Source organism: Hesperophylax consimilis, chromosome 27 (assembly GCF_061612785.1).
Source record: "Hesperophylax consimilis isolate HC1 chromosome 27, BYU_Hcon_1.0, whole genome shotgun sequence".
NCBI classification, from domain to species: domain Eukaryota; kingdom Metazoa; phylum Arthropoda; class Insecta; order Trichoptera; family Limnephilidae; genus Hesperophylax; species Hesperophylax consimilis.
The window spans coordinates 5,711,522-5,727,114 of NC_142862.1; the positions used below are offsets into that span (position 1 = coordinate 5,711,522).

The following is a 15,593-nucleotide window of genomic DNA, read 5'->3' on the forward strand; positions in this document are numbered from 1 at the left end:
TCCTACCCACCCCTCGTACCTTTTCGTTCCCAGAAAGTCCCATTCTTCTTTTCCTAAAAAAAACCTTCCACACAGCACCCCCAAATAATACATAAGCACAACTCTTTGACGGCCTCCGTGGTCGAGTGGTAAGGCTCTCAACTAACAATGCGGAGGTCGCGGGTTCAAATCCCGGTGTGCGCAAGTAAATTGTGTTCGATTAATTTGTGTTATTTCACATATTTGCGAAACGTTCCAGAGTGGAAAATACTATCACTATCACCCCGGTGTAAGACGAACATTCAGAATTGAAACGTAACTTTAAATGTCTTTGATATTATTTGGTAACTATTTATGAATAGCCAGGTACTTCCCCACCTCCCTGTTGTCCATCTCTTTTCTCTTCCCCCCATGATGGATGCTGCAATATCACTGTTTCCAGACGGTTGAGAGCATATTGGAATCTTGTTCGGTTTCACATAAAAAATTAAATTAATGTAATTTTTTTTTCACTTTTCTCCCAATGTTTTTCTTTCATCTAATTTATTTTCTAGCGAAGAAAGTGTGTTCGACGGATATTTCATTTTTCTTCAGAGATTTTGAAAATTATTGTTTACGCAAAAACCCTTCGGCGTCTTTCAAAAGCAGGCCTCGCTAAAACCAAAAATTGAAAATTCTGAGAAATAATTTATTTTGAAATAACGTCGAAAATACTAAATGATACATTTTAAAGCCTCACAAAAATTTTCTTAGGGTCACTCCTCGTCTAAATTTAAGACCAATTTTTTCATTGAAATTTTTTTCTTCAAAATTATACAATAATATTTGTCAGAGCCCAAACTTTAAACGCCAGTTGTCGCTTTACTGAAAAAATTCAGCGAAGTCCCAAAGTTTATATTCTAGTTCTGTTATTATTCCGTTAAAGGCCAGTTGTTACACAGAACTTAATAAATAACAAAACTTGAATAAGATAATTAAACTTCTTAATTTTTTTTTACCTCTTTTATAGATCTTCATAGTCACCAATATTTTAGAGCACAAATAAGGGCCAGATGCTAAGCAATGCAAAGATTTTTGAATTTAATTATCGTAGATTATAAATCTAATGTTTGGCAACTACTCGGAATCCTATCTTCTATCTTTGTCGAAGCAATTATTCCCAATTTTGTTCCACGTAGCACTTCTAGCTACTCTTGGTTATTACAATTTACGTTGCCTAGTTCTGTTGATTACCAGTCTCTATTGGATTAGCTGAACTTTTCCCTTTCGTATTTAGAGCTACTAAAATAACGATTGGTCATAATTACTCTGTCATTCAGAGCATAAATGTTATATCCAAATAACCGCATTTGTGTTTCATTTCTAAATTCTAAAGACTGTCGGGATTATGCAACGAATCACACTTCCATTGCATACTTCCATTTGTTTAGCTCGGAAATGAGTCCCCTCATTAAATCTAGAGTTTTTGCAGTTTTTGTCATTAAGAATATATATTAGACTAAGTTATTATAATAGTTTGTGTAGTCGATAGTTGGTAAAGAGATTTTTTTACATAAAATCCATATAGGCCATGAGGAAAAAATCTCTCAGGGCTAATGACATCTTTGGGGATGCTGTGTGGACGGTCTTTTTAGGAAAACGAAGGATAGGAAGTTCTGGGAAGGATAAGGGTGTGAGTGCTGGGTAGGAGTTTGGGGGTCAATGTGTCCAGAAGTGACGGACTTATGAATCCATCCATCCCACTGAGGTTCTAAGGTGGTAGATCGAGAGTCCAACTGGAGAAGACAAAAGGTCTCCCTCAATCAGTCTCTACGCCTCTGCTCAAATGCATCCGCCGCCAAGAATTAGACAAACCTCACTTCATACGGCCGGGCACCCCTGCTAGGTCCCTAAACCTAGCAAACCACTTATGGTAACCTATGGCAGAAGGGAATGGTTCCCGGGTTGGCGGTATCCTTACCCGCCTAAAAAATTTAACGCAGAACATTATGGAAATATGTGTATTTTAGCAGCTGCCTTGAATTCATATTTGATAACCATTTAATATCCATGGCTATAAATGTATTCTTTTGTAATTTTTTCGTTTCATATAATCTTTTGTTTTGTATAAATTTTTTAATATTCCTTTCTCAGAAATTTAATTTACTTATTCCATATGATAGTGTCTCACAAGAGGTAAAATCACAAGGAGGAAATCCATAATTGGTTTTGTTTTAGCTATACAGGGTGTATCGGCACGTACCCGACAAACTTTAACCAGCTATTCCTTAGCATATTTGGAGTAAAAAATCTTATGTGCACTTTGCTGTCCGGTAACGTTTTTTTTAATAAAAAATTATTATTTATATTTTCACCACATGTCACCACTGTTTTATCCTTTGTCAAGGTTTGAAAACCCATCTGGCAATATTTTATTCGAATTCCGTTGAATAATGCACGTGTGTACCTATATTGGCGCGCTTTTACAATCACAACGAAATGGCACGGCACCATTTGTCTCATTTTTTAACTATTTTTATTTAGTGTGTGCGAAAGAGTGAAGACGCTCTTCGACATACTTGCTTATAACAGCTGTTGAACACGAAAAGCAATGTCAATGACAATGATGTAGTGTGGAAATTTTTAATATTTTTGTTTTTAATTGACAAAAAATGCTACCGGACAGCAAAGTGCCCATAACATTTTTTACTCCAAATGTGCTTAAGAATAGCTGGTTAAAGTTTGTCGGGTACGTGCCGATACACCCTGTATAATACTTATGTACAAACTGATTAAATGTAAACTGACGATTTCCCGAAAATTAATAAATAATAAATAAATAACGACTGTATACAAATCATCAAGTTTTATTATTATGAATACTTATACGATTTAAGACTGATTTATGTTACTAGCTCTGCTAACTTGGCCAAGAATCCAGATGTAAACCGAAAAAAAGCCCAATGTTAGTAGAAACGGGAGCATCCTGGAGATTTCGCATTAAATTACGAGGAATAAATCACAGATCTCGCCAGGCGAGCCGTGATATGGAGAGCTTCCTCCGGAAATTTCCGTCACTTTATTATCATTTTGGGATATTATCGGGTCCGCTCGGCGGGATTCCAATATTTGGTATACGGAGTATCACCCCCCAGCAGTAGCTGGGCAGATGCCAAGCCGTAGCTTGCCGCATTGTCACAGAGTTAGGACAGGTATTTCTAGGGTGCCTATTTTCAATGTATGCTTTGAATACTGATGGAATTTTATCATCATCCTTACGCATCTACTGAACACTCTCACGACACCAATTATATCACTCAACCAAAACATCCCTCGCTTAGAGATACTTTACATTCTTAGGGCTAAAACTATACAACTTCATCCCCGATGCTTGGATAAAAAAAAACACAGGTGTTCTTCGAAAATGAACAGAAAACAAAACAAAAACAAAAACAAAACAAAAAACAAAACAAAAATTTATCTTTATTTGTGCAAAATAAATTTGCATATTTATTTAAATTTTGACTAACTGAACTAACTAACTAACTTTCACGCCGTTTCCCGCAGGGGTAGGCATAGATTAAGGAACGCCAAACAACTAGGTCTTAGCACACACGCCTGGCCTCATTCACAATCATACATCGTCTCATACATACTCTTTTATTATTATGACTGTCGACATGGCCAAGTATTTATTCTATTCTAAGTCTTCCTCGGGCGTCCTCGACTTCATATACCATTCATATTTGTGTCATATGTTCTCCTTACACTCATTTCTTCTTTATAAGCGTCCATTTCTTAATCAGTTCCATGATAACTCAGCACAATGACAATTCAACACTGCCTTAAAAAGTTATATAAACTCATTAAAAGTGATTAAAAAAACTAACATGTAAACCTAACCTATTTAACCTGGTTTTTGTTTCATCACCTTTAAACATTTTGTATAACTTTTTAACTGTGTGTTGAATTGATATTTTGATGAGTTATCCGGTCACCAAAGAACTCAACTCAACCTACCTCAACGCAAACAACCCAACCCAACCTTACTTAACCTAGCTTAACACAAAGAACCTAACCTAGATTTTACGTGACTCGCGTGTAAATCTTATAAACTCTTCTGAAAGATAAATTCACCTTAGATAACTATTTTTCCTTTTGAACAACCATCTTTCAATCGTTAAGCACCCTTTCCACGTACGAATGAATCACCTAGATTTATTTATTTATTGACAAATACCCTCTAAGATAAAAGGCGGCACAGACGCTGTTGGTTTGGCCGACTTACAAAATCCGTTGGTTCTGCAGCTGTGCTCTGGAGCATGTGGAGGTAACCCTTTACTTTATCTTTGCCAGTGACGTGCCAATGCTACTAATGTCGGTGCTAACTTTTGGAAACAAGAAATAAATACTAAAGCGGCAATGCGGGCAGAAAATATATAAGTTTAAAACATTACTGGAAATATTATTATACATTTTTAGAACATAGGTATACAATTGGTAGTTCTATGTATATAAACCCTTTTACTAAATGGTAGCCCATACTATGACTAGCAAATTATGTGAGTTACTTGAGAATAAATTTATTTTACATCGTTCTCATCTAAATTTGAGGTCTTTGTATTTTTTTGGTTTTTCCTCTAAAATTTTAAGAAGATGAACCAAAATATTACGAGAGAAATTTAAGTTTTAATTCGTTTTTCCAAAGTACATTTTAAAATCAATGCATCGTTTGTATTATTATTAATTCGCGATCTCAGAATTAGAAATGTTCTTTATTCAAGAGTGCTTAAAACAATGTTCATTTTTAAGAGGTATGTGTTTTTCTACACATGTCTGGAAAAAGACCACAGAACAGAAAGGGTAAGGTTATTTTACTCGTAACTTTGGAAAACTTTGTCTTTTACAAACATTTTTTTTCATTAGCTCCACATTAAGGTGGAGCGGTCTAGTATGGAGTAAGGGAACGTAAATAAAAAATAAGAAATTAAAAATAAAGCTTATGTAAAAGAAAAGGAAACGATAAAAACGATCGCGATTAATAACGGCTATGAGGCAAATAACATTGAAAAAATAATAAAAAATAAGAAATATAAAAATAAAATCAATTTAATATATCCGGTAAATAACAAAAATATAGAAAAATTTGCATGTCTCGAATTCCTCGGCCCAATATCTGAAAAAATTGCAAAAGAAATTAAAAAATGTGGTTTAAATATAGCTTTTCGAACTTACAATAATTTAGGAACAAGCCTTAAAAACTCTAAAAGTAAAATCCCTATACTCAATAACAGTGGCATATATGAATTAAAATGTGACCACGCCGATTGTAACGCCACTTACATCGGACAAACGGGGAGGGCATTCTCAACTAGATTCAAAGAGCATATACGATGTTATAATAATAAAAACACATCCTCAAAATTCGCAGAACATCTCTTGGTGAATAATCATACCCCACTTAACAATAAGGGTCCTAAGCCATTGCATGTAGAAAAAAAGGGCATTAGATTAAATTTACTTGAACAATTAGAAATCAATAAACGAACGAATGACCCAAATTTAACACTAATTAATAAAGTACGGAAAATAATTTACTCACCACTTCTCAGTATTTTCACAAAACCCAAGCAGTATAATGCACCCAAATAATTCATAGCAATAAAGTCATTAGTAAATAATTAAGAACCCATTACCATTTACTGAGGGAAAAACATAAATTGGTTTAACCAACAATAGATCATGTCATCGGTGTAACCAGTAATAAATCAATGTATGCATCTTCAAAATTAAATTTGAAATAGTATAAAAACGTCGTCTCAATGTGGACTAACCACAGTTTGAAAATGGCCTTGTAAGCCGAAACAGCTGTCACAATAATAAAAAACTAAAACACTTGCAGAACTTAATAATAATATTATCAAATTTAATCTAAATTAAATTTATAAAAAATTAAATGGAGTTCTACGAATTAAACACAAAAACAATAAATATATCAACGAAGCTACCTATAAAAGGTAAACTATGTTATAGTAAGCTCTGTAGTTGATATACCCACTGTCTATATTTACGTAAGAAATTTCCTTAACAAATAATTTATTTAATATGAATAATTTTGTAAGGTTTTTAAAATTAAATAAATAAATTGAATTGAATTCATCCCTCCCATTATTAGGAATTTGGTACTTTTACGAATATTTAGGCTTTTTCAAGCATCTATAAAGCATGAGTATTTGTAAAGTTTTTAACTAATTGAAATGCCTATTCGCATGTGATCGTATTTTAAACACAAATCTTATTTATTATTTTTAGTATTTTAATTTCAATATGTACACGCCTATGAAACAATTCTTCCTTCCATACATTTAGTATGATTCTGCGTGTGAGGTATGTTTTATTATTTACTTAATCTGGATCGAACCCTTCCATATTGAGCATTTCCGCAACAGAAAGTACCAAAAGAACCAAAAAAAAACAATATAATGTCTGTTGGGAGTAAAAGTTTGCAGCCAATAGAAATGCTGAAACGGGAAAATATTAAAGGATTTACAGGACTGTAAAGGTGCCTGTAAACGATCAAATTTGTTTGTCAAATTTACGTGTTTGTCAAATTATTTGAACGTCTGCGGCCTTGTTTGATGTGTCTGTCAAACAAACTACGTGTTTGATGGTGTTTGACGTGTTTGTCAGAAATTCTGATTGACGGAAAGTTTGATCCGTATCCGTCATTATCAAGAAAAACAAAATACTACACTATTTACCTCACTTCAGACTGGATTCAACAAATGTCAACAGACAATCTCCGGCGAAAGCTGTAAATAAATAAACTGATATTTGACAAAATTTGGTTTGAACGTCTGCGGCCTTGTTCATCAAACACGTGAAGAGCAAACGCAAAATTTGACAAACAAATTTGATCGTTTACAGGCACCTTAAGCAATTTAATATCACCATATTTATGTAATATTTCAACTATTTTGAGTACCAAAGATACTTACTTTATTTACTTAGAAAATGATCGATGAGAAATTGCAATCTAGAAAAGAGCTTAGATTGATTCGACGAACAATCTGATTTTTTTGTTAGCTCTGGTGATTTAAAATTAATAAAAACTGAATTATCATTTAGACATTTTGAATAAGTCAATAAGTCCGATATCTATCTATCTATATAAATAAAAAAAATAATGTTTGTTTGTTCTAAATCATAAATCTCAGAAAGTTCATCACTGATTGCTTTGAAATTTGAACACAACTTTGTATTATAATACGCGTGTGTTTTTAAATACATTTATTATATAGATGGTATCTGTGACAGGTAAAGCTTTTTTGCAAAAGAGTACAATTTGTTGGACGTAAAATCAAAACGCGCTATTGTTTCTCTATCTGCACAGACAAACTAAGCCACATCAACGCGTAACGGATTACAACTAGTTTATAAATAAAAAATATTCCAGGTTACAAACCAATTCTTTAGAACTTTGTAATCAATCATAAAAGATACTGAAAAATATGGGTAAAAGTAGTTGCAAGATAATATTGTTAATTCTTAATTTGAAATATGAGATCGACAAAAATGACGTACAATAATAAGGTCCCAATGACCGAGTGGTTAGAGGTGATGCCCCGGTAAGATAAAGATCTTGGATTCGATTGCCGATTGAGACCGTTACATTTTTATTTGTCTGTGTCTTATTCTGTTTCATTATAATCTATTAGTATTATATCAGGAAACTATTTATATCAGGCACCACTTATGTTTAATATTCTTCCAAATGATATTAATTCTTCCAATTCCTTAGTTAAATATATAAAGTTAATTAAGATTTTTGTATTGATAGACGAATGTCTTAATATTTTTTCAACCTTGTCCTTTCTTAAATAATAAGATTTTATATAAGTCCCATTTGCTAAAAACTGAATGTCACCCTATCTGTCTTTATTATCTACTTCGTTTCTTCTTTTGAATACTGATATGGTTCAAATATTGTTACAATATACTGTCAAAATACCCATCTGGTAACACATCTAATACATATTTTTTCTTTAATTTTTAAATATTTTGTATGCAGAATTACTTTATGTTTGTAATTACTCTTATGTTTGCTTCAATCAAATGTAAATTGTTAACCTCGATACAGGCTTAGTCCTAGTGAGGTTGGTTTTTATGTCAAAAATACGTGGTTTATGTATAATGAGATGAAATAAATAAATAATCTTTTTTTAATTATATAAAATATATTATTCTATGTTCTATTTACGATTGTACTGTAATTACATTAGATATCTGTTTTTCAATCAAATAATTAATACCAATATATATAGATGGTACATTATCTGAAAGCATGATGATTATTGGTTAAGTTTTAAAATATTATTAATAGTGGAATAATTATGAGTACTAGTCGTTTCATAACATATAGAAAATGAATTTAATTTTTATAAATACTTATGCCTCAAAGCAGTTAATTTAAATGTTCACTGGTGCAAATGGATAGTCATATTGTCGGTAATTTGTCGGTGACTATCAAAGGAAATAACGCAACAATTTAACAACGCAATAATTTTAGGGAAACGATATCTGAAAAATAGTTTTTAAAATTAGTTAATGTATTCATAACCCATTGATGTAATTATTTATTAATTTCGAGAAAAAAATTCAGCCGTGACTTTTTAAAATTTATTTTTTTACTGATCGATGGCCTGTTTCAATCTATAATATTAATAATCATCATAATAAAAACAATTTGTTGATGGATGCCTCTCACCAGATTTAATAGTTGTTTTTTTGACTGGCCATTGGATGAGTTGGCATCGCGTTTGGGTCCCACCCAGGCGTAGTGTGTTCAATTCCTCGGCTGGCCAAGTCCTCCATCACAACACAAGCATTATTTTCAGCTTACTGTGGTGGTAGTAGGAGATTTTTAATTAATGTCAGGTTATTCGTAACCCGGAAATGTTAATCGTTCTTTAAAAAAATTAATAAATATGTTATGATTTAACAAATCTCATAAAAACTATTACTTTTGAGATATATTACAATTGGGCTAATCAGCAAAATAAGGAAAGTGAATACTATTGTAATATTATGTATTTGTCTGCAATGTAATTAAAAAATGTATTTATTTTAGTTATTTCTAGTCAAATAAATGTAAATGTAATTTTTCTTTATCTGGAATAAAAAAAATTAGGTATTTACATTACTACTGAATATAATTATGAATGTCGATTTTCAGAAGCGCTGTTAGTTTCTAGCTGCGTTTAATAAGAGTGCGCCTGTGAAAGATTTCAGATTTCATGTTTTGATCTTTATTATTGTTTTGATTGGTCCATAATATATTATTTTTCAAATAAAAATTCATTTTTCGACTGTGAGTCTGTCTGTGTCAATCATAGTATAAAGAATAGCACAGTGCCTTTGAGCGTGTTTCGTGATTGCCTAATCGAGGCTTAAATTACGAATAAAAAACTATGTTTATTCAAGCGGGATGGCGATCTACGATATGAGGCGAGTGTAATTGAGATGGAGTGCTGGGCTATAATTGGGTTAAAGGGAACATTTGTTTCCATTCAAATTTGATGAAATGAAAGAAACATTATTTAATGGGTTCAATGAATTCGGATTTGCTTTGAGTGTCATTTTCAAAATTGGAATTTATGGAGTGAAGAACTCAAAGAAGTGATCAAGAGGTACTGTAATAAAATATTTTAAAAGAAAATTATTTTCTTTTTGTTTTGAAGTTTCATTTTTTTTATTAGCTGTACCCCGCTACGAATTGCTGTGGCTCAGTCTGTCTGTGCAGATAGAGATACAATAGCGCGTGTTACTTTTACTTCCAACAGACGGTGGTGTTTTTAAATAAAAAGCATGTTGTTCGAATATACTGCGCTGTTCTTCAAAAAACCATGGTTTTACCTGTCATAAATAATATAAGTAAATAAAAACACACTCGTATTTGAATGCAAGGAAATTTAGGTTATGTCAAAATTTCAAAGCAATCATTGAAGATCGAAGATTTAAGATTTAGAACAAAAGAACATTTGAATTTTTATTTATACAGATTTACAACGACTGTTTGTTTCCTAGAGGTATAATATACATACATAGTTGTTAGGTGGAAGAAATGGAAAGGTTGTGGATGTGGGGAAGCGAAAGATTGGGAAGAATGTACATAGCTATTCATATCTGGTCAGAAAGCAATCCTTTACAATTTTTTTAATATTTAATTTTTTATATTTCACTTTTTTTTCTGTTATAACTATGGAAATCTCGATTTTATATTTTAATTTTTATTGTTTCTCTATGTTACCAACTCCATTGTATTGTTTTAGAATTATATAATTTTAAAATTGAAAAAGTCCTCCACAACACAGGTGAACTCCTAGCGTGGAGGACAATATACCATTGTAATACAAATATATTTAAGAATAAATAAAAAAAAGCAGATCTGAAGTAAGAGTGTGTCTATTACTGTTTTAAAGCATTTTCATTTTCCGGCACACAAATACTGACATTTTAAAAACATTACTTATAAATTTCTTATTTTTTAATTGTGTTTTAACTTTTGAATCCCTAATACCACTTGAGCATCAACACTTGCAGACAAAAAATAATAAATATTCATTAATTATTTCAAATTAAAGTACATTAAAATTTATTTACAATGGAAACGTGTTTAGATTCCTATAAAATAATACCATAAAGTGTACTGAACAAATTTAAAAAAAAAATCTGTGTCTTGTTCTATTTCATTTAGCGGAACTTGTTTGTAAAAAACTTGTTTGTTTTCATAAATTGAATAATAGTATTATTGAGTATTTAAAAGAAATATAATGGAATTCTTCAAATTAAACTAAAAAACAATAAAAAAATAGATTAAAATAAATCTATCAGATAATTATTAAAGTATATCAATTCAATACTGTAATGTTTTTAAGAAGGCGCTTTACAGAATTTACAGCAAGTTAATTCAGCTTTATTTCCACTGTTAAATATCTACCTAGTGAATTCCATGAAACGTATAATTGTGATTTTGATTGAAGAAATTATTCTGCTAGAAGATAACGAATTCCAATTATGCCATCCAATTTGTGTTTGAAAACTTCAAAACGAGACGAAAAATAATTAATGCAATCATTAATTTTGTCATCATCTCTGGTTTGCGAGGCTTTTAATAATAAATGTTTTCATTTTCCGTCTATTTATATTAACACTTAGATATTGTGACTTTTGTGTCTTTCTATCTAATTTTAAGATAGTATTATTGAGATTCAGCAGGGTTAGAAAGTGGTAACACCCTGCTTTGTAATTGCATTTAAAAGTTAAAAATACACATATCTCCAAAATAATTGTAATATATGCTTTGCTTTGCATGTTTGCGAAAGATTTATCAAAGTATGATAATTTTTAGGAATTAAATTTTTTTTTAAACTAAAAAAAAATTAGGAAAAAGACGATTGTATAATTTAAAACACTTTTTTTAATTTTGTATCAAGTTTGTATTAATAGGTAAGCGACAAAACCACCGTAAAAAAATTCTGCATATTTGAGAAATCCGAAACATTTTCTTCCGCCTTTAAAAACAGTATTTCCTTTTTGATGTCGTTCAAAAACAGTAATTCTATTTAAAAATGAATGTTGTTTGGAAATATTCTTGAATAAATCATCAATCTGACTGATCATCGACAGTCTTCAAAACCTTAGAAACCCACGGGATTACTATTTTCTTAGAAAAAATTCAAATAGTTCGGTGTTAAAATAATAACTTACCATCATGCCATTTCACCATAAGAATAGAAAGAGAGGATGGACCATCAATTTTGTATTTCTTAGCACACATTTTTTTGCTTAGTTAACATTCTTTTTTTATTATTTGAAATACATACATTTGGCAGATTAACAGAAGGAAAACATATAGTTCTAAAAACTAATTACAATGAATTTTTTTTTGCACGTAACTATTCAATTAAATAGAGAAAAACGTTTCTCGTATTTGAGTTGGGTTTAGCGCCATTAAAGTAAACATAAAGTAATCAAAATACAGAAAGTTTTTATTTATAAATAAAAAATAAACATTATTTACATATCATGAAAACAAAAATAAAGATAATAAAAATATACATTATACACAGTAAATGGAAATAAATTTAAGAATATGGATGTAGTAAAATAAAAATAATATTAACTACCCAATTAAATAGAGAAAAACGTTTCTCGTATTTGAGTTGGGTAATAGCGCCATTAGAGTATACATAAAGTAATTATGGGGACTACTTTAACTCGTCCCACATATGATAACACTAAATAATTACTCCGCCGTCTGAAGCCCCGGGAGAGCCAGGCGCGGACGGGAACGCAACTCTCTGCCATTCTAGTTTCAACTTTCGACCAAACCACCACTCTCTACTACCACCGTCTCTGCGTTCACTTAACTTGTAAATTCATTCTCGCAAATAAATTCAACAAAGATCGCAGACCTTTATCTTTCAATCATCAGAATTCCTTGAACACATATTTACGATACCGGCAGCCATCGTAAATTACATTTATCCTGCCATACTGGTGATCCCGACTTTACACTGCCATACTGGTGATCCCGACGTTCACGCTGCCATACTGGTGACCCTCGACATTTCTGGTGATAATAATATTTAGTGGACACGGTAGGTCGATCGTTGAAGCTGGAATCCTGGACAATCGAGTAAGTAACTTCCAATCTCATTACTTACAATCTCATTTTCAACATTTTCAAGTCCAGTATATTTATTAGAGTCTGATTGTCGAATTATAAAGCACATTTCAAAAAAAAAACATTATTGTCCCACCAATTCTAATAATTAAGTATATCAAATTTACCCACTAATCTGAACCAAAAAACTCGTATATTCGAATAGTATAGTGCCAAAAAATCTCAATTTCAGTGAAACACCGCACCAGCAGCTGCAGACCAAGCATCAAATTCACCGCAGAACGCAACAATTTCTGCAGACCAACATCAATTTCATCGCAGATCAAGGATCTACCGGATTTACTACGCAGGCAGAACTTCAGTTCCGGACCTCGTAACATCCATCACAAATCAATGCCCAGTAATCAACACCAAGTAACGAACCATAATTAATCCTACATACAGTGATTTTACAGTTAAATTTCCGAATAAGAACATTCTAAAATAATTAAAAAAAAAATTTTTTTGCAAGTATACAATATTGTTACATGTTTATTAAATTAAGTGACCAGACAAGTTGAACTCGTCACAGTACATTCACATTATTTACATTGTATGCTCTCTAGATTAAGGGATTTTTGAAATTTTCGGATACCATCAATCTAACATTTTTGAATTTTTAAATTTTTTTTCTAAATCTAAATTTACTGTCGTCATTGCTTTTGTTTCCTTGCTATTTTTACACATACATCTGCCTATTTTATACTGCCTATTGCTTGCCGTATTATCAAAACAATATGTCATTCGAGAATAACCAGACCTCGAACGAAATCCACGGTAATAATTCCACAATGGACACAACAATAAACTCTGTCTCGGTTAAACTACCCGCGTGCTGGCGCGACAACATTGCACTTTGGTTCGCACAAGCTGAAAGCCAATTTTCTAACTCAAGACTAAAGGATGACCTCACCAAGTACAACATTATTGTTGCCGCTTTGGATATGGAGACCCTCAGGACCGTAAGCGACATCGTCATCAATCCTCCTGCAGCAGACAAGTACACTCATCTCAAATCAGCACTCATCGAGAGGTTACAAGATTCGGAGGAAAAGCGACTCACTCGTCTTCTAACCGGACTTCAGCTCGAGGACAGGAAGCCTTCTGGACTGCTTCGACTAATCCATGAACTCGCTGGTCCCGGGCTATCGGAGAGCCCAATCGTACGCGTACTTTGGCTGCAAAGACTCCCGCAACACATTCAGGCCATTCTTACCGCACTACCCGACGACAATATGTTACAACTAGCATCTGCAGCAGATAAAATCTCGGAAGTTTATCAAAAATCTGAATGTGAAACTATGGACAATAATCATTTTAATGGCATCCCGAACTCGAATCCAAACATCAGTGCTATATTACAAAATTTACAAGAACAAATTTCGGCACTCACTCTAGAAGACAGTCGACTTAAAACAACTCGGAGAGATGATCATGGACATGCAAACATTAATTTCGAAAACCGAAATCCCAGCACCCGCCGCGAATGGCGTCATCCATCGACATCATACCCAAATTCCGCGCACCGACCTCGTTCCAGGTCACGTGGTAGACCGTTACACACTAATAACACTGTACACGGCTACTGCAGTTACCATGCAAAATTCGGTAACAAATCATATAATTGCACCAAACCATGTACTTTTATTAATAATAAGTCAAGAAACGACAGTGGAAAACCCGCAGTAGAGACGTGCGATTTTCCTCAAAAAACTTGTCGTCTCTTCATTCACGAACTCGTGACGCGACAGAAATTTTTAATTGACACTGGTGCTGACGTATCTGTTCTCCCAAGATCATGCGGGAACACGACCAATACGGTCACCACAGATACATGCCCCACCACATTATACAGTGCTAGTGGGAAACATATAAAAACATACGGTACAAAAACCATAAATCTCCAATTTGGCCTCCGCCGCGATATGAAGTGGAAGTTCATCATCGCAGACGTCTCGAAAGCCATTTTAGGAGCAGATTTCTTACACTTCTTCAACTTAAGCGTCAACTTGAAGAAAGGAACCCTAACGGACCAGTCAACAGGATTGCAGATTAGAGGAGCTTCGCTGCAAGGACCCTCATCTGGCATTTCAACGCTGTCTTCAAGTCAAAAATACCGGGACATCCTACAAAAATACCCAACACTGACTCGACCCAACATCAAGAGTCAAGACGTTCCGAGTCACAACGTCACTCACGTCATAGAAACCAAGGGACCGCCGGTAACTGAACGAGCCCGCAGGATGGCACCAGCACTGCTTGAAGCCGCAAAGAAGGAATTTAAATTTATGATGGAGCAAGGGATTTGCAGGCCATCCAAAAGTAGCTGGGCGAGCCCACTACACATGGTGAAAAAATCCAACGGGGAATGGCGCCCTTGCGGCGATTATAGGCGTTTAAACGCAATAACAACGCCAGACAAATTTCCGATACCACAGCTCCACGACTTTGCTCACAAATTAAATAAGGCAAAAATATTCTCTACAATTGACCTAGTGCGCGCCTACAATCAAATCCCAGTCGACGAGGCGGACATACCGAAAACCGCAATAATAACACCGTTTGGCTTATACGAATTTACATCGATGCAGTTTGGACTATCTAACGCAGCCCAAACCTTCCAAAGATTTATGCACGCTGTAACAAGAGATTTAAAATCATGTTTCGTGTATATAGATGACATTTTAATTGTATCAGAAAACGAGCAAGAACACCTAAAACATTTAGATGCCCTTTTCCAACGCCTCACAGAAAACAACCTGATAATAAACCTCAACAAATGCAAATTTGGTCTACCAGCCGTTGATTTTCTAGGACACACAATATCACCGGACGTTATCACTCCCATCAAGGAGAAGGTGAAAACGATTGAAGATTTTCCACTTCCCAAAACAATGCAAGGTTTAAG

General features: G+C 33.3%; 1 protein-coding gene across 1 annotated transcript; it reads left to right on the forward strand.

Moving 5' to 3' along the window:
* Positions 1–13,476: 13,476 nt before the first annotated feature.
* Positions 13,477–14,546, forward strand: LOC149410521 (uncharacterized). The gene is made up of 2 exons (XM_089648270.1): positions 13,477–13,848; positions 14,481–14,546. Exons 1-2 carry the CDS (start codon positions 13,477–13,479, stop codon positions 14,544–14,546), a joined length of 438 nt encoding a protein of 145 aa, XP_089504396.1.
* Positions 14,547–15,593: the final 1,047 nt, after the last annotated feature.